General features: G+C 38.6%; 1 protein-coding gene and 1 non-coding gene across 2 annotated transcripts in view; one reads left to right on the forward strand and one right to left on the reverse strand.

The window, feature by feature from the left end:
* LOC124556687 (collagen alpha-1(XI) chain-like) overlaps positions 1–21,130 on the reverse strand; it is a 560,578-nt gene that overhangs the window by 119,446 nt on the left and 420,002 nt on the right. The window contains exons 13-16 of the mRNA XM_047130656.1: positions 11,568–11,729; positions 7,901–7,945; positions 7,219–7,272; positions 5,467–5,619 (exon numbers count right to left, since the gene is read on the reverse strand). Coding sequence (XP_046986612.1) covers positions 5,467–5,619; positions 7,219–7,272; positions 7,901–7,945; positions 11,568–11,729 — 414 coding nt within the window. The remainder of the gene's footprint in view (positions 1–5,466; positions 5,620–7,218; positions 7,273–7,900; positions 7,946–11,567; positions 11,730–21,130) is intronic.
* Positions 16,682–16,756, forward strand: Trnat-ugu. Its single transcript has one exon. It is a non-coding gene; the product is annotated as a tRNA-Thr (tRNA).

Raw genomic sequence — 21,130 nt, forward strand, 5'->3', positions numbered from 1 at the left:
GCCCCAACATCGTGCAGCCCGCCTCCAGTGGTGTCGCGACAGGCGTGAATGGAGGGACAAATGGAGACGTGTCATCTTCAGCGATGAGAGTCACTTCTGCCTTGGTGCCAATGATGGTCGTATGCGTGTTTGGCGCCGTGCAGGTGCGCGCCACAATCAGGACTGCATACGACCGAGGCACACAGGGCCAACACCCGGCATCATGGTGTGGGGAGCGATCTCCTACACTGGCCGTACACCACTGGTGATCATCGAGGGGACACTGAATAGTGCACGGTACATCCAAACCGTCATCGAACCCATCGTTCTACCATTCCTAGACCGGCAAGGGAACTTGCTGTTCCAACAGGACAATGCGCGTCCGCATGTATCCCGTGCCACCCAACGTGCTCTAGAAGGTGTAAGTCAACTACCCTGGCCAGCAAGATCTCCGGATCTGTCCCCCATTGAGCATGTTTGGGACTGGATGAAGCGTCGTCTCACGCGGTCTGCACGTCCAGCACGAACGCTGGTCCAACTGAGGCGCCAGGTGGAAATGGCATGGCAAGCCGTTCCACAGGACTACATCCAGCATCTCTACGATCGTCTCCATGGGAGAATAGCAGCCTGCATTGCTGCGAAAGGTGGATATACACTGTACTAGTGCCGACATTGTGCATGCTCTGTTGCCTGTGTCTATGTGCCTGTGGTTCTGTCAGTGTGATCATGTGATGTATCTGACCCCAGGAATGTGTCAATAAAGTTTCCCCTTCCTGGGACAATGAATTCACGGTGTTCTTATTTCAATTTCCAGGAGTGTATATTTAACATGTGTTACAGCACAAAAATCTTTTAGGCTTAAAATTTGTGCATCATGATCTGAAAGGCCATTCACCATTTTGCTAACAGAATGCCCTTCTAGTAATGACAAATGAACAAAAATATTGTCTATGGTTGTTCTACTGTTCCCTTGCACTCTCGTTGGAAAGAATACAGTTTGCATAAGATTATATGAATTAAGGAGGTCTACCAGCATCCTTTTCCTTGCACAATCACTTATACAATTTATATTGAAGTCACCACATATAACTGACCCCAAACATATAAATACAGGTGTACCACAGGGTAGTGTCCTAGGTCCAGTACTATTTCTAATTTATATTAATGATTTTCCACAAAGTATAAGGCATGGGCATACAATATTGTTTGCAGATGACCCTAATGTGCCAATCAGTGACACATCATATGTAGATCTAAGATAGAAAGCTGAAGAAACACTAAACAGTGTGTATGAGTGGGCAGTTAACAACAAAGTCATGCTTAATATTAAGAAAACAAGTGCTATGAACTTTTACATAAATAAAAAACCATATTATAATAACCTGAAGTTAGGTAACGAAACCATATGATGGGTGGAAAGCACAAAATTTCTTGGCATGCAAGTTGTTAGATAGTTGAAGTGGGAAGACCATGTAAAAATACTTCGTAACAGAATCTCTACAGCATTCTATGCCCTCAGAGTTCTTACTTCAGCATGTGATATTTCATGTATTAGATCAGTATACTTTGCATATATCCATTCTGTTATTAGTTATGGGATAATATTCTGGGGAGTGAACAGGTAAAATATCAAAGCTATATTGAAATTGCAGAAAAGAGCAGTACATATAATGACCAAGAGTGGCAGCATGGCTCACTGCCTTGAACTTTTTAAAATGCTGGAAATCTTAACTGTCCCATGTGAATATATTTTTCAGAATGTTATGTACATTAGAAAAAATATTGGACACTATGTTAATAATCGTTTTGTACATGGTTACAAAACTAGGAACTGCAATAATTTGCATCTGGATAGAAAAAATAAAGTTAAAACACAACAGAGTCTACAGTACAATGCCATCAAATTATATAATAAATTACCAAAAAACATAAAAGACATAGAGACAATCTTCTCCTTCAAAGAAAAACTATAAACATTTTTAGAAAATAAAAGTTACTATACAGTAATGGATTACTTGAATTAAAAAAGGCTACTTAAAATCTGAAAGTTCTGTGTTAAACTATAAGGAGAAATAATAATTATGTAAGACTGAAAAATGTAAATTAGATTGTAAGAAAATTTCACTGTCAGCTATTGTGTAAGAAACAAATAAGGAAATTTCACTGTTAACTACTGTGTCAGAAACAAATTTAAACTGTTAAATTGTCTATTATTCAATGATCAAATCCATACAATGTAAATTGTTTCAGAGATTAATAAGGAAATCAAATCAAATCAAGTCAAACCAAGAGGATGGAAATCTTGTTCCAAATCCTGGATCAGTAGACACACAATATGAAGCATACATAATGTCTACAGCAAAAGGTTAGATTAAAAATACTTTCTGACTGGAATGTATGTCTTCAGTCAGCCACTGTGCATATAAGAAGAGATGGACTGAATCTCTGACTCTTACCACTCTCAACTCTCCAGTGCAGTTTAAGAGACCTTAAAAGTAACTAGAAGATAATCATGTCAACAAATTACAAGAATGTTTGTAAATTGGGAAATTGTATTACAATATTCTGAGTAGGCATTCAGAGTCTTTTGACACAATTTAGCAGATTGATCTTGGAGAGACTGAAGTTTTCTATCATGCCTCTCCCCATGTAGGGCCTCTGAAGCCGTTTTTCCAAAAACTGCTTTGGTTTCAACTATGCCTTAATCTTATTACCCTTAAATTCACTACCTGTCCTGTCACCCGCACTCATAACTTGCACTTACTGTACAAATGGTAATACATCAGTGGTAATATACAGTACATCTCAGTACAGTGTGATAGATAGGAACCTAGCTATTATCTGCTCAGAATAGGACAGTCAGAACAGAGTTGACATATACAGAAATTATAAATAAAATGAAATGAGACACAAAGTAACTTTTCAGAACTTTAAAAGCGTTCAGTCATCAAAATGTTTAACAAAATGTTTCCCCGCGAGCACCCTACCCCTCATTCCCACAGCTCTTAATTAGCTTTCCTTGGGGTCTTGGTAAGACCATTTTTATTTTAAGATAGACGCTATACTGTTCAATTAAATTACACAAAATTCAAAATGATGCATATAGTACAGAAAGAAATCCTCACTTTTCATGGTGCATCAGAGATTTGCACATGGTATGTTGGTGGACTGAGGCATATGCCCATTTGCAATGTATTGACAAACCTGCATTTTTATCGAGGCTGTATACTGTGGTATGGAGGGCTGGATAGTAATGAGTCAGATGGTCAAGACTACTGTATTTGTCATTTTTTTCAAAGATCATTTTACTTTTACTTCTTTGATTATAAATAATAATAAAGGGTAACACTAATAAACTCAATTTTTCATATAAAATTAGTAATTCCCTAGAAATTAAATCTGGCAACAAGTATATAAAATAAGCTCTTACATGTGCCAGTGACGGTTCACCTCTCAAAGAGACAGTTGTAGCTGTAGGGGGGTGTTCACCTGTGCTCACAATACTTCTATTTGGATAAGCAACATCTTTATAAGATTTTTTGCTTTTCATAGAAGGCAGCAGTGTAAAAAAAAAAAAAAAAAAAAAAAAAAAAAAAAAAAAAAAAAAAAAAAAAAAAGAGAATAATAAATAAATCGATCAAAAATAAAAATAAATTGTAGCCCTAGCTTGCTTTTCATTTTCTTTCCTTTACTTCATTCTCCTTTTTTGATGATATGCATCAGACAGCTTATTTGGTATCTTGCAGATACACATTTCCATTAGTTGGATTGCCAAGACAGTAAAAATAAGCTTAAGTTCACAAAAGAGTGAACTAGCAGACACAGAATAAAGTGTTAGCATGGAACAAGACCACTGTAGGAGAACAACTGAACACCGCATGCTGGAAGGAAATGTTTCTACGACATTGTTTGGATGTCATTGTCTGCTATGCAGTGGCAAAGCTTAGGAGGAAGGTGCCTCAGCTGGTTAAGGTGCATGACTCTGTGTCCATATACAGTTTATTTCTGATCACTGAGAATTGGCAAAGCAGTTCATATGTTGCTGTGAAGAGCAATTGAAATATATTAGTCAAAATGCTCTGAATTTAATAATATTCAGTTAGAACAATTTTACTCACATCATAAATATTACAACCCCTTTTCACAGCTGAAAGATAGCATCCACACATACATGCAGTGGACCTGGATTCAATTGCTGGTGACAGCATCAATTGAAACTGATGTGCCTGTCACTGAAATGGTGTCAGATGAAAAAGTTTGCACCAAGCTGTGAGCCACATGAGATTCATTTATCTATAAACATTATAATAAATATCTTGTTATTTTATATACAGGGCGGATCACAATAAACAGCAAAATATGAAACTTTTTCTTTAAATTCCCATCTAATTAGACTTCAGTTTCACCCATGGTCTGACTTACCTTGCACAACATTGGGGAAAGTGTATATGCATGATGGGGCAGTGAACATTTTTCAGCTGAGATAAAATGACATCTAATGTGCCAATGTGGGCCAAGATGGATAGTGAAGTACAACCTGTACCGTGGCCACCAAGGTCACCTGACCTTAATCTTCTGGATTTTTCTGTTTGAGGCCATCTCAGAAGTGAAGTGTACAGCACTTCCATTAATAAAGTTGAAGAGCTGGAGCGGTAAACTGTACAGTCTTGTCATGATTTACGAGATGATCTGGGGGTGTTTGAAAGGTTTCATAATTCACTACTAAGATGATTGCAGTATTACCTCCAAATGTGAGGATGTCTTGTGAAACACTTCCTATAACAGGTAAAACTGTACAGTAAATTGCATTGAGAAATGTTTTCCGGAATGAGGTTTTCACTCTGCAGTGGAGTATGTGCTTATATGAAACTTCCTGGCAGATTAAAACTGTGTGCCAGACCGAGACTTGAACTTGGGACCCTTGCCTTTCGCGGGCAAGTGCTCTACCAAGTGAGCTACCCAAACATGACTCACACCCTATCCTCACAGCTTTACTTCTGCCAGTACCTCATCTCCTACTTTCCAAACTTCACAGAAGCTCTCCTGTGAACCTTGCAGAACTAGCACTCCTGGAAGAAAGGATATTGTGGAGACATTGCTTAGCCACAGTGTTGGGGATGTTTCCAGAATGAGATTTTCACTCTGTAGTGGAGTGTGCACTGATATGAAACTTCCTGGCAGATTAAAACTGTGTGCCGGCTGCTAGTTCTCAAAGGTTCGCAGGAGAACTTCTGTGAAGGCAACAAAAAGTTTTTGCTGCTTATCACTAATGTGTTACCCACAGTTCCTAAACAAATTCGGATGATGCCTCAAAAAGGTGAAATGTGTAAATAAATCTTCTGCTGTCATTGCAAGCTAGACTGTTTCTTCCCACTGATCGTCAGATAGTGATAAAAATGTGTGTATTTCTTTTGATGGCAATTAATTGTAGTTGAAATCTCTTGTTTAAACAGTAGCGTGGAAAGATTATAGAAGTTGATAACTTACTGGAGGGCCCCTTTCTCCAGGAGGTCCTTGGATACCATCCTTGCCATTTGGTCCTGGAGGACCCTGTGGTCCAATAAATCCTCTCATTCCATCTGGTCCTTGTGGTCCAGGTTCTCCAGGAGAACCAGGGGGACCAGGTTGGCCAGTGTCACCCTGAAAGTATAAGAAGTAAACAAGCAGTTATTGCCAGTTGGTCCACATTTATATGCAAATTTATAGATTTTGTAACAGCTTCTGTGGTTAATAAACCAGATAGCTTTTCTTTGATAGAATATCTCTTCTTTTCCCATTTATATATGTTTCTGTCAACGGATGAGAATTACTACTGGAGACAAGGATAAGAAACTAACTAATGGCTGGAGTAAAAGATGGAAAATCCATCAAAATTGTCTGATTACTAGAGTTTTCATAGAGGCTGTTGCACGACTAAGAGAATATTATACAAAAAAGATAACACACATCATTCTGGGATGGTAGACAGAGCTTTAGGTGAAAAATCAATTAACATGGGTAGCAAAGGATCTAGTTAATTATCACATTGTTATTACATTATTTGTTAAGTGATATGATAGTAGTGACACAGTAAAGTCATTCAGCATCACAGTTTTTATTGGATTTACAAATATAAAATTAGAGATATATTTGGTTAATATATCTAATATAGATAAATCAGCAAGTGAAATCACACTTAACTTCATTTTCTCATTCCCAGTGTCTATCACATCTAGCCTCAAATGCATGAGAGTTAAAGTAATTAACATCTCCTGTAATTTAAAAGACACTTACAGTACAGTAGGTATAACTGTAGCCAACTGATCATTTACAAAATAAATGGATGAACCAGCCACCCAGAGAAAACACTTAGATTTCTTACTAGAAATTTTGGTAAGAGGTCAAACACCACACAATGAATTCAGTTCATTGGCAGGTAAATCAGGGAAGATCAGACAATAAGTTGCATCCCTCTTGTGACATCATAAAAGATATTCCATTGCAATTTGGCATACAAAAATCTGAACACTACAACCCCTGCACACTGCTAGGGTACTTGAGAAGAAACCCATGCATTGTAAGTCAGCAGTGTCCTGTTTGAAGATGCAGTAACATCACACTGTCATACTCAAATAACCTGCAGAAGGAATTCCAAGTGGCTAATAGGACATTACTCCCAGTCATTTTCCCCCCTCCTGATGAATGCTCGAAAGACTCAATAGCAATGTTATAAAATACAAGGAAATGAAGCATTGTGCCATGCACTGTTCTATGCAGACATGTTTAGCTGTTGCATTCATGAACACATTTTCTCCAATCCCAATGTACCCTGATACACAGAAGAATGATGACCCCCTTGCTGTTTGTGTTCTGAACTTGATTCTCTTCACAGAATGGATGCTGGAAAGCTGCTCCAGAGCTATAAAAATTGCATAAAACTCTGCACTGAATGTTGCGAATTTATTTGGTAAACAGGCCTTGGGAGTTAGGTGCAGGGGTATCTTGGAGCAACCAACAAAGTACACCAACTTAGTTAGGACCATCACCATAATATATTACATGGTGTTAGAGCACAGATAAAATACAAGGAAATGATGATTTAGTAACTTCATCAATGAGTAGGATGATATGCCATTTTCACAGTCAGCAATTATTCTGTGTAAAGGGGCTATTAACATTGTTAATACAAACTATCTGACATTTACTACTTGTAATGTAATTGCTCCTTATAAAACTCAGTTAAAGCTTTTTTTTACTTACCTTTGGTCCTGGAATACCTTCTACACCTCTTCTTCCTCTTGATCCACGGAAACCCTGTAATTATTTTAACGTGTTAGAATATGCATATGCCACAACAGCAAAAGAAAAGGGTAAAATTCAAATAAACATTGCAAAAGTTATTTTTCTCTTCAAATGACCATAGAATGAAGTGTGAGACATCAAAAGGATATTACATTTGAGATATTCAGATTCAATTCATTAGATTACAACTGGCTGCAAACAGATCTCATAAGACACAATTTATTTCCGAAGTGACTTTATTGGCACAATTCTTCAGTAAGAAAATATAAAATAAAAGGCTGAAAGGCCACAAATGGTTTGAAGATGAAAGATGAGAAAACTCATACATCATTCATTCAATCTTTTCATGACATAATCGATCAGTTCACTTACAAGTATTCAAGTAAATCACTGACAACACACATCTGATTACAAAAAAATATAGAAATAGACCTTTTAAAAAATTTGTTAATGATTATATTTAAGAACTAGTCTATAATATAGGAGATGCTATCAAGAAGTTGTTAAAAAAGCATTTAGCTTCATCTACATTCTGAGATGTGTTTCAAGTTAGTCACTGCTTTAGAAAAATTGTTGAGTAGGTGAACAGAAGGATGGACTGCTTCATGCAGACCTCTCATACAACAAAATGACTACTTACTCTAGGACCAGTTTCTCCTCTCTCCCCAGGCTGGCCAGGATTTCCCTGCAAATGCAAAGATTAGTTATTGCTAATATTATAATGCTGTCATAGGGAGACTCTGTTTTCAGAATAGTAACACAAACTTAAGATTTCTTCAGTTAATTGTAATTAATGACAGAGGTAAGCAATGTCCCTGCTGCTGCAGTAATTTTAAAACATACTTGTTGATACAAAACACCGTTATTTGTCACAAACCTGAAGTCTATGACATTATCATTACAATAAAACTAAGTTAAGTAAATGGGGATTCTTGAATGTAACCTATTTATGTGCACCTGTAAAACTGGAGACTTTTTTATTTTTGTTTGTAATGTTGTTGTTGTGGTCTTCAGTCCAGACACTGGTTTGATGCACCTCTCCATGCTACTCTATCCTGTGCAAGATTTTTCATCTCCCAGTACCTACTGCAACCTACATCCATCTGAATTTGTTTAGTGTACTCATCTCTTGGTCTCCCTCTACAATTTTTACCCTCCACGTTGCCTTCCAATACTAAATTGGTGATCCCTTGATGCCTCAGAATATGCCCTAACAACCGATCCCTTCTTCTAGTCAAGTTGTGCCACAAATTTCTCTTCTCTCCAATTCTATTCAATATCTCCTCATTAATTATGTGATCTACCCATCTAATCTTCAGCATTCTTCTGTAGCACCACATTTTGAAAGCTTCTGTTCTCTTCTTGTCTAAACTATTTATCGTCATGTTTCACTTCCACACATGGCTACACTCCATACAAATACTTTTAGAAATAACTTCCTGACATTTAAATCCATATTTGATGTTAACAAATTTCTCTTCTTCAGAAACGCTTTTCTTGCCATTGCCAGTCTACATTTTATATCCTCTCTACTTCAACCATCATCAGTTATTTTGCTCCCCAAATAGCAAAACTCATTTACTACTTTAAGCATCTCATTTCCTAATCTAATTCCTGCAGCATCACCCGATTTAATTTGACTACATTCCATTATCCTCGTTTTGTTTTTGTTGATGTTCATCTTATATCTTCCTTTCAAGACACTGTCCATTCTGTTCAGCTGCTCTTCCAGGTCCTTTGCTGTCTCTGACAGAATTACAATGTCATTGGCGAACCTCAAAGTTTTTATTTCTTCTCCATGGAAATTAATTTCAACTCTGAACTTTTCTTTTGTTTCCTTTACTGCTTGCTCAATATACAGATTGAATAACATCAGGGATAGGCTACAACCCTGTCTCACTCCCTTCCCAACCACTGCTTCCCTTTCATGCCCCTTGACTCTTATAACTGCCACCTGATTTCTGTACAAATTGTAAATAGCCTTTTGCTCCCAGTACTTTACCTCTGCCATCTTCAGAATTTGAAAGAGAGTATTCCAGTCAACATTGTCAAAAGCTTTCTCTAAGTCTACAAATGCTAGAAATGTAGGTTTCCCTTTCCTTAATCTATTTTCTAAGATAAGTCATAGGGTCAGTATTGCCTCAAGTGTTCCAACATTTCTGCGAAATCCAAACTGATCTTCGCCGAGGCCGGCTTCTACCAATTTTTCCATTCGCCTGTAAAGAATTCATGTTAGTATTTTGCAGCTGTGGCTTATTAAACTGATGGTTCGGTATTTTTCACATCTGTCAACACCTGCTTTCTTTGCAATTGGAATTATTATATTCTTCTTGAAGTCTGAGGATATTTCGTCTGTCTCATACATCTTGCTCACCAGACAGTACAGTTTTGTTGAGCCTGGCTCTCCCAAGGCTGACAGTAGTTCTAATGGAATGTTGTCTACTCCCAGGGCATTGTTTCGACTTAGGTCTTTCAGTACTCTGTCAAACTCTTCACACAGTATCATATCTGCAACTTCATCTTCATGTACATTATCTTACCCCTAATAATATATGCCTCCACATCCTTACATTTGTCCTCTAGCCATCCCTGCTTAGCCATTTTGCACTTTCTGTCGATCTCATTTTTGAGACGTTTGTATTCATTTTTGCCTGCTACATTCACCGCATTTTTATATTTTCTCCTTTCATTGATTAAATTCAATATCTCTTCTGTTACCAAAGGGTTTCTATTAGCCCGCATCTTTTTACCTGCTTGATCCTCTGCTACCTGCACTATTTCATCTCTCAAAGCTACCCATTCTTCTTCTACTGTATTTCCTTCCTCCATTCTTGCCATTCGTTCCCTAATGCTCTCCCTGAAGGTCTCTACAACCTCTGGTTCTTTCAGTTTATCTAGGTCCCATCTCCTCAAATTCCCACCTTTTTGCAGTTTCTTCATTTTTAATCTACAGTTCATAACCAATAGATTGTGGTCAGAGTCCACATCTGCCCATGGAAATGTCTTACAATTTAAAACCTGTCTTACCATTATGTAATTTATCTGATACCTTCGGGTATCTCCAGGCTTCTTCCATCTATACAACCTTCTTTCTTGATTCTTGAACCAAGTGTTAGCTGTGAATAAGCTGTGCTCTGTGCAAAATTCTACCAGGCGGCTTCCTCTTTCATTTCTTCCACCCAATCCATATTCACCTACTACATTTCCTCCTCTCCCTTTTCTTACTGTTGAATTCCAGTCACCCATGACTATTAAATTTTCATCTCCCTTCACTGTCTGAATAATTTCTTTTATCTCATCATACATTTCATCAATCTGTTCATCATCTGTGGAGCTAGTTGGCATATAAACTTGTACCACTGTGGTAGGCGTGGCCTTTGTATCTATCTTGGCCACAATAATGCATTCACTATGCTGTCTGTAGTAGCTTACCTGCATTCCTATTTTCCTATTCATTATTAAACCTACTCCTGCATTACCCCTATTTGATTTTGTATTTATAACCCTGTACTCACCTGACCAGAAGTCTTGTTACTCCTGCCACTGAACTTCACTAATTCCCACTATATTTAACTTTAACCTATCCATTTCCCTTTTTAAATTTTCTAACCTACCTGCCCAATTAAGGGATCTGACATTCCACACTCCGATCCACAGAATGCCAGTTTTCTTTCTCCTGATAACAACATCCTCCTGAGTAGTCCCCCCCGGAGATCTGAATGGGGGACTATTTTACCTCCAGAATATTTTACCCAAGAGTATGCCATCATCATTTAACTATACAGTAAAGCTGCATGCCCTCGGGAAAAATTATGGCTGTAGTTTCCCCTTGCTTTCAGCTGTTCGCAGCACCAGCACAGCAAGGCCGTTTTGGTTAGTGTTACAAGGCCAGATCAGTCAATCATCCAGATTGTTGCCTCTGCAACTACTGAAAAGGCTGCTGCTCCTCTTCAGGAACCACACGTTTGTCTGGCCTCTCAACAGATACCCCTCCGTTGTGGTTGCACCTAAGGTATGGCTATCTATATCACTGAGGAATGCAAGCCTCCCCACCAAAGGCAAGGTCCATGGTTCATGGGGTGGGGGGGGGGGGGGGGTTGTTTGTAATAGCATGACAAAATCATTCATATCTCTCATATTCTATTCACTACTGCATATAGTTAAAATACACTCTTCTCACATGAAATAAGTAAGGTAAACAAATTAATGTGTGTGTATGTGTGTTTGTTTGTAAAGGATATGCCTGTATGTGCACATGCACTTTTGTGTATGTACACATGATTAGGTGTGGCTCAGTTTGTCCTTACCCTGTCACCTTTGTCACCAGGTTGCCCTGTTTTTCCTTCAGCGCCTTTGTCACCCTTCTCTCCAGGAGGTCCAGGATAACCTGCAAATCCTGGCATACCTATCTTGCCCTTCTCCCCTGGGAAACCAGGTGGACCTGCCTCACCTCTTGGTCCATCAAATCCCTACAACAGCAATTTCCAGTATCTGTTACTGCAAATTATGAAACAATATTTCATAAAGTAACATATCTTACTGTCTGATGTCATCACTAACTATACCTAAAAAGTACAAAAAGTTGCAATATTATGATGTTTGTTAAAAGTAGAAACAATGACTTATCAGAACTGTAAACTTGTTGCCAAAAATTATATTTTTTGATACGACACAACCAGAAAATTTTGGTCTTAGGCACCATATTCTTGTGAAACATGTACACTTAAGAAAATGGACATCAACAACAATTCTGCACAAATGCAGTTTTTAAACATACAAAACAAATATGATAGGTGAGATAATTCATGAAAGGTGAACAGTTTTAGCTAGATGGAGTTCGCTTTTAGTCTTTACTGAACAAACAGTACAAAATTAAGAAAGTTGCAGGCTCTTATTAGTTGTAGTCTTATACTAATTAAGTTATGTTGTTCATCTGACGTGCCTTCTTTACGCTAAGTCTCTGCTCAGTAAATGCGTATTAGGATATCAGTAATTTACAATCCACTTTGAGGAGCAGACTTGGGAAGATCAATGGATGTATCAGTGTAACAGAACACTAATTAATACTACATTGTTGTCTAGTGACAATCACACATATAATGCCAGAAAAGAAATAGCTCACCCGCAAATACAACACTGATTTTGATCTGATGATGGCATATGACACCTCGGGTATAGTAGATGCACTGTTAATGATTTCAGTGTCATCTGCCAACAGGTAGCATTGTGGCATAGCTACCAGAATGCCATCTGTGTCAACCCTTTAATAGAGAATGTCCACAGCCAGAAGGCTCAGTGTGGTGCAAACGTGTGAAGCAAGCAGACAACCATGCCACTACAGCCAACTGAGTGAGTTTGAATGTGGACATATTGTGGTCTTCTGAGTGGCAGGATGGTCTTTTTGCAGACTTGCTACAAAAGTTGGACATGTTGTGTCAATTGTGCATCAGTGGTCATGTGAACATTCTTACACCCATAGAAGAGGCTCTGGACATACATGCAGCACAGATGCCCCCCAGAATCATCATACAGTAAGAGTAGCTGTGGCAGATTGTACAGCTACCACACCACAGACAAGAGGGCTTGTGAGCCCAGACATGTCAACATGAACTGTTAAAAACTGTTTATTAGAAGTGGGACTATGAGTACACATCTCTACTCCATCTTTCACTCTCACTAGAACATCAATGTGTACAGCTCAACTGGTGCCATCATAGTATCACTTGGGAGACAGAAGGGAGTGCTGTGGTCTTCAGTGATGAAAACAGATTCTGCCTTCATGCAAGTGAAGGTCATTTGCACATGCGATGTAGACATGGTGAGTGCTGTCTCATAGAGTGCATTCATCCAAGATACATGAGCCCCATCCCAGGCCTTACGCTCTGGGGTGCAACAAGCTACCCTCTTGTTCACCTTTGGCATTTCTGGAGGGGCACTAACATGCACTTGGTATATGCAGAATGTTGTTTGACCCATTCTTTTGCAGTTCTTGGAGCAGGAAGGTGATATGTTGTTCCAACAGGATAATGCTCATCCACACACTGCCATGAAACTCAACATGCTCTGCAAGACATGCAGCAACTTCCCTGGCCAGCATGATCTCGAGACTTGTCTCCAATTGCACACTTGTGGGTTATGATGGGACAAGAAGGGACTCATGCAACTCATCAACCAACAACTCTTATAGAACTGCTTGAACAGGTCAGGCAAGCATGGCATGATGAATCCCAGGACAGTATTTGCCATCTATATGATTGACTGGATCCCTGAATGGAGCACCTCATTGGCACCCGTGGATGCTACACCACATGCTGATATGGGTATTTCAGCATGGGTTAATAATACCTAGTACCTGAGAGCCACCTGTGTTATTGATCTGCAAATGCAATAATTTCATTTTAATTGAATCTACTATGGGTCTGGGGGACATAGAAAAGCACAGAGAAACCATTTGGCTTCAAAATGTTACATATCCTGTTTAAGATTTTTCTTATAAAAGGTAATCTGCACTATTTCTTTTCCACTTTGGCTGTGTTGTTAACTGGGACCTAGCTTGTTTCTTCATCTTTTCACTTAGAATTTTGTCAATGATGTTGTGGTCAGATTCATTATTTATGACTACTGTTTTCATTGTATTACATTCTTGGTCAAAATCTTCTTGGGACATGGAGATAGAAAGGAGTCAGTGGCTCATGTGGTGGAATGCTACATGTTTGTAGGCTGTAGGATGTTGGGAGGAAGCTGAGATAAATGTCAGTGAAGGAGCCTTTTTGATAAATTTTAAATGTATGGTTGCTGTCTGCTGTCTTTAGGCTGGAAAAAAGAGCAGATGATGCCCGTATATAAGAAGGGTAGAAGGACGGATCCTCAAAATTGCAGACCAATATCCTTAACATCAGTTTGTTGCAGGATTCTCGAACATATTCTCAGTTCGAATATAATGAATTTCCTTGAGACAGAGAAGTTGCCGTCCATGCATCAGCACAGATTTAGAAAGCATCACTCCTGTGAAACGCAACTCGCCCTTTTTTCACATGATATCTTGCGAACCATGGATGAAGGGTATCAGATAGGTGCCATATTCCTTGACTTCCGGAAAATGTTTGACTCGGTGCCCCACTGCAGACTCCTAACTAAGGTATGAGCATATGGGATTGGTTCCCAAATATGTGAGTGGCTTGAAGACTTCTTAAGTAATAGAATCCAGTACGTTGTCCTTGGTGAGTGTTCATCGGAGGTGAGGGTATCATCTGGAGTGCCCCAGGGAAGTGTGGTAGGTCCGCTGTTGTTTTCTATCTACATAAATGATCTTTTGGCTAGGGTGGATAGCAATGTGCGGCTGTCTGCTGATGATGCTGTGGTGTACGGGAAGGTGTTGGTGTTGAGTGACTGTATGAGGATGCAAGATGACTTGGACAGGATTTGTGATTGGTGTAAAGAATGGCAGCTAACTCTAAATATTGATAAATGTAAATTAATGCAGATGAATGGGAAAAAGAATCCCGTAATGTTTGAATACTCCATTAGTAGTGTAGCGCTTGACACAGTCATGTCAATTAAATATTTGGGCCTAACATTGCAGAGTGATATGAAGTGGGACAAGCATGCAATGGCAGTTGTGGGGAAGGCGGATAGTCATCTTCGGTTCATTGGTAGAATTTTGGGAAGATGTGGTTCATCTGTAAAGGAGACCGCTTATACAACACTAATACACCCTATTCTTGAGTAATGCTCAAGCATTTGGGATCCCTATCAGGTCGGATTGAGGAAGGACATAGAAGCAATTCAGGGGCGGGCTGCTAGATTTGTTACTGGTAGGTTTGATCATCACACGAGTGTTACGGAAATGCTTCAGGAACTCGGGTGGGAGTTTCTAGAGGAGAGGAGGCATTCTTTTCATGAATCGCTACTGAGGAAATTTAGAGAACCAGCATTTGAGGTTGACTGCAGTACAATTTTACTGCTGTCAACTTACATTTCGCGGGAAGACCACAAAGATAAGAGAAGAGAGATTAGGGCTCGTAAAGAGGCATATAGGCAGTCATTTTTCCCTCGTTCTGTTTGGGAGTGGAACAGGGAGAGAAGATGCTAGTTGTGGTACGAGGTACCCTCTGCCACACACCGTATGGTGGATTGTGGAGTATGTATGTAGATGTAATGTCCAGGAAAGACAGAAGACAGCAACCATGAATTTAAAATTTATCAGAAAGGCTCCATCACTGACACATTCATCCCAGCTTCCCCCCAACATGCTACAGCCTATAAACATGGAGCATTCCACCACGTGAGGCACCGCCTCCTTTTTATCCCCATGTCCCAAGACTTTGACCAGGAATGTAATACAATAAATACAATAGTCACAAATAATGAATCTGACCCCAACATCATTGACAAAATTCTAAGTGAAAAGATGAAGAAGCAAGCCAGGTCTCTGCTGTCTTCAGTTAATAACACAGCCAAACTGGAAAAGAAATGGTGCAGATTATCTTTTGTATGGAAAACGTCAAACAGAATAAGTAACATTTTGAAGCAAAGGGTTTCTCTGTGCTTTTCTATGTCCCTCAGACAATAGGTAGTTGCTTGTTCAATGCAAAAGATAGACAACCAACCATCACAAGAAAGTGGGATTTGTAAGATCATATGCTGGGAGTGTCAATCTTGCTACGTTGGACACACTGGGAGGTCAATCTGCAGCAGGTTTAAGGAACATCATAGAAGCTGGAGACTGAAGAAACCTGATTCAGCTTTTACAGAACATTACCTTAACAAAAACAAAAAACATGTAATAGATGTAGAAGCCTTACACATGGAGGAATAGGGGGCAAAACTCAGTCAGTCAGAAATTCTAGAAACTAAAAAACAGCTGTGTATATTCCCACATCCATTATTAAATGAGAAAACCCCATTCAATTATTCACCTCTTTTAGATAATATCACAACTCCTACATAGACGTAAAACTTTGGACCTCAGTCAATGAGTAGATAAAAAGCTCTAGGCTGACGCATAACATTATTCCTAGGTATGTTTAGTCACTTTAGTGTAATATGTAATTTATAACAAAGAAAAAAAAAAAGAAAAATGCCCACTGCAGTAATTTTACACTAAGCCAAGGACTGCTACGTTAAGAAGTTGAGATGTTTACCTTTGCCTTATCATCTTGTTAATCTTTGATTTTTCATATATTTATTAAGATGGTATCTGTTCTTTTGGACATGTCCAAAAGAATAGATACCATCCGTGACCAAGCAATTCGTTTGAATGAAATTACAATGAAATCAAACCCTTAGCTGCTTACAGGCATTGACATACGAGTATAATGGGCAGGGGCACTACGAGTGTAGTGCAGGACAATATATTGAGAATGTGGGTTTCGCAGGAGGCGTGCCAGAGATAAATCCCTGCAGTCGCGCTATCCTCTGTGTCCTCGGTGGCTCAGATGGATAGAGCATCTGCCATGTAAGCAGGAGATCCCGGGTTCGAGTCCCGGTCAGGGCACACATTTTCATCTGTGCCCGTTGACATATGTCAATGCCCATAAGCAGCTAAAGGTGTTGATTTCATTGTAATTTCATTCAAACGAGCTGCTTGGTCCCAGTGGTATCTGTTCTTTCGAACATGTCTGAAAGAACAGATACCATCTTAATAAATATATTGTTAAGGCTAACCAGCCACATGACCATCTTCTTCTTCTGTGCGAATGCACGAACAGTGCCCGAACTCTTATGGGAATCGCCATGAGTAATGAGTATAATGGGCGGGGGCACTACGAGTGTAGTGCGGGACAATACGTTGAGAATGTGGGTTTTGCGGGAGGCGTGCCAGAGAAAAATCCGTGCAGTCACGCTATCCTCTGTGTCCTCGGTGGCTCAGATGGATAGAGCATCTGCCATGTAAGCAAGAGATCCCAGGTTCGAGTCCCAGTAGGGGCACACATTTTCCTCTGTCCCCGTTGACATATGTCAACGCCTGTAAGAAGCTAAGGGTGTTGATTTCATTGTAATTTGATTTTTCAACTCTGGAATCAGTAATGTACTTGAAAATTGGCTTACAACCAGAAACATAGGTTGTGCAATAACCATAATAAAATTTGCGAAACAAGGCAAGAAACAATGTCTGTTTAGTAATAATTTCATGTGTTCCATATGCACTGTTGCAGCAATAAATCTTGAGTGAATTGGAAAGCTGTAAAAGAAGTTACTATTTTTTTTTCTGGCAATGTATTTAGTGCACAGGCATTCTCAGAGTCAAAATATGAATGTGACAGTTCATTTACAGGATGTTTAAGGATGCTGTATAACAAATATTTGTATTAATACTAGTTCAGATTACAAATCATTTTGAAGAATGAGCTATTGTACTCTTATAAACTTGTATTACTTGTTTGAAAGTAAAACTTTAACTGCAATTTGGTGATGATGTAAAAAGAACTGTCATCTCTTTGGGTATGTTGAGTCACTTGCATACTAATTTATCCATCGGGCAAGTGCGTCTGTGTGTATAGAATGCCAACCACAAATAACATTGTCTTGTACCATTCCATTGTTGTTTTACAATTCTGAACCCATACCTACCCCTTCATAAATGCTTCAGCTAACATAGTGATAAGCTGCATTGTCATATGTCCAAGTGGGCAGCACTAATATAAAATAAACAGTCTGCTGGGTGAGAGAAAAACTTAAGATCTGTGGAAGAAAATGATCCTAATTCCAAGCTAGCAGCACAGTCCCACAATGAAGCAGTTGTCTAAGAGATAATTAGTAATTGAATAAGTGTTTGGCAGGGATTTGATGCGACTTTACTGTTTACTGCTCTGAGGGTGTCATTAAAGTGGGATAACACTTGTATGAGGCAACAGAATGGAACATGGATCCAAGAAAACCTAAAGTGAGATGAACATGTAAGTTTCATCAATAAGAAATTAAGCACCACCTGCTATTGCATGAAAATTCTTGCTGGCTGGATGACGCAACTAATGATAAAACATATATATTATGCACAGGTGGAATCACTGTTGACATATGGCATAATTTTTTGGGGCAACTCAGCCAGAAATAGAAGTTGCTTTATTGCCCAAAAAGAGTTATAAGGACCATAGGAGATGTAACTACTAGGAGCTCATGCAGGCCATTGTTTAAGAACCTACAAATTCTTCCAGTACCTTGCTTATACATTTTGGAAGTTACATGTTTCATTGAGAAAATAATGGACATTGAAGACCAACTGGTGCAAAAAAATGAAACAGTTCATAAATAAAATACATGACAGAAAATGGAACTGCATAGTGAACATGCAAAAACAAAACTTAGACACGATGGTTTCCTACTAGCAGGAAAAAAACTTTAGAACAAACTTCCACACCACATTAAACAACAAAAAAATTTATAGAATTTTAAAATGGCTCTAAAAATGTATATTTTAAATAAACTGTATTGTAGTGTCGATGAAAATATAGAATCTCACACAATGTAGAAGCTAGTGAAGGTAGCTGCTTCCTAAAATCTGATCAGTGTTTAGTGCATGTCATATAAATTGTAAATATTTTCTAATCTTTAAATTTCTGTCATTTGTACAAATGCAGAAACTATAAACTATAGTCATGATGATGCCACAAAAACTCTAAATATTACTCTGCTTAATTAATAAGATTAATTGTTATTAGTTCATGATTCAATGCAAATTTCAAAAATTTCAGTAATCTGTGTGTGTACATTTGCTTACAGTTTTATGTACATGTAAACTTATTTATGTTGTAGTAGATATGAAATTCATAGTAATCACACATGAATTCACAGTGCCTCATCTCATAAAAATTGACTTGTCTGATATCAATTTGTAACTATGTACAAAAATGATGAAACAGACCAATAAAACAATCAATAAATCAAAATGAAAGTTTATTATACTACTGTGTAATTAAATACTGATTTAGTTCATATTTTATAGGTTTATTTTATCATTGTTTAATTAAACTGTGATTTTGCTCACACATGTTTACCTTGGTAACTTAAAGACAGCTATTTTTTACATGTGTAAAAAGTATGCCGTGCACCAACTTGTCTTACGAAAATCAGTGCACCCGCTTGGGTATAAGGAAATAGAATGATATAGAGTTACACAAACTTTTCAGTCCCAACTTTTGTGTGTACCCAGGTTATAGCATGGTAGGATTTGATGATTTAATTTTACAAAGTAGTGAATTTTAGGAAGATAAGAGAATTTTTTATTATTATATTAAAATAACATGCCAGCTGATATATTTATTGGTTAGACTAACTGTGGCTGCAGTGGAAGATCTGAAAATAATTTCATAAATAAATAGAACTATTAATTGCCAGAACATCTGTACTGTGATCCTGACATGTAACAAAATTTCTAATGAAACTAGTAGTGACCATGGTGTTCTCCTATATATGAGATATTTTTGTACCAAAGGGAATATGTTTTAGTTGAATAAAAGCTCAATGAATTGTGTTTTTGCATTCCATTCAGTGAAAAAAAAGTGCATTAATGTGCTGTGGTTGATGTGGTGAAATATCATTATATATGGTGCAGAATGTTAAGAGTGGCAATTAGTGTGATAATCTGCAACAAATACATTTAAGAATTTAAGCTTTCTACTAAACATAATTTACTCACAACATACAGTCCAAAAAATTCCAAGTTGGTAACACACTGGTGAAAATCAACATTATGACCATGTGCTTAATAGCATGTTGCTCCACCTTTAGAACCCAACAAAGCAGCAATACTGAGTGACAGGGGTTTGACAAGTCCTTGGTAATTTTCTGGAGGTTTGTTTCATGTCCTGCAGTGGTAGGCACACATACAATGATCGACAATTCCCAGGTAGCATGTAAGTAATACTTTATTGGCACAAGACTTGAAAGCAAAGTTCAACATAATGTAGATTATGATACACACAACTAGAAAGATCCTCCTGATCTGATATGAACATGGTGAAGATAAAATCCATCATGACATTGGTCATAATGGTCACTAATAGGCACAGGTTTGCAGCCTAAGGTCCACAGAAGAATACCAATCAAGGGACACAAGTCCAGGGAGGGCCAGTGTCAGACGAGGTGAAAGCTCCGAGGTTGATGGATGGTAGCTCGGTGTGGCCGCTGTAGAGTATCTTCCATGGTGGCTGCTGAAGAGGCGTTATGGTGTGGTGTAGATCCAGAGGCTGTGCTTGGTTGGGCAGAGTGACTGGCTGTGACTGGAGTGAGCTTGGTGAGAGTTCTGATGGATGGGTCTCTGGGTCCAACCATTATAAAGCACAGATAGTGAGTGTGAGCTGCCTACTAGCAATTGAGCAGTGACTTAGATAGGCAGCAGGTGGAAAGATACCCACACAGTGCTGGGTGAGCATACCTGTAGATGTAACATAGTGCCATAATTGCACTGTCACTATTATCAATGTGCATGCTGCTGGCCGCAAGGCTGGCACTTCTGGTGGTACCTGTTAGAAGTGAGCTCACCAACAGACATGCTTATGTTTATTGGCTACAATGTTTCCAAAACATGTGGTTTATTTATATTGCTCAGCATGTGTACTGTCTCCAGAGTAGAAGAAACTGTGCCACTGGAGCCTGCTACCTGCTAGTTGTGGGTACTGTGCCAGGTGCCAAATAGTCAATGAATGGCTGGATATAATAGTATGTGGCACAAGATGTCTACACACAGGTCATATGATTTTCCTAAATTATGGGCAAGTGGTTCATTGGTGTGGTGCTTGTGACCAATAGTGACCCAGATATGTTGCATTGGGCTTCAGTCAGGCAAATTTGGTGGCCAAGTCAACAATGCTAGTTCACTGTCTTTCTCCTCTAACAACAGTAGCTTTATTATGTCATTGTGATATGGACA

Source organism: Schistocerca americana, chromosome X, assembly GCF_021461395.2.
Source record: "Schistocerca americana isolate TAMUIC-IGC-003095 chromosome X, iqSchAmer2.1, whole genome shotgun sequence".
Lineage (NCBI taxonomy): Eukaryota > Metazoa > Arthropoda > Insecta > Orthoptera > Acrididae > Schistocerca > Schistocerca americana.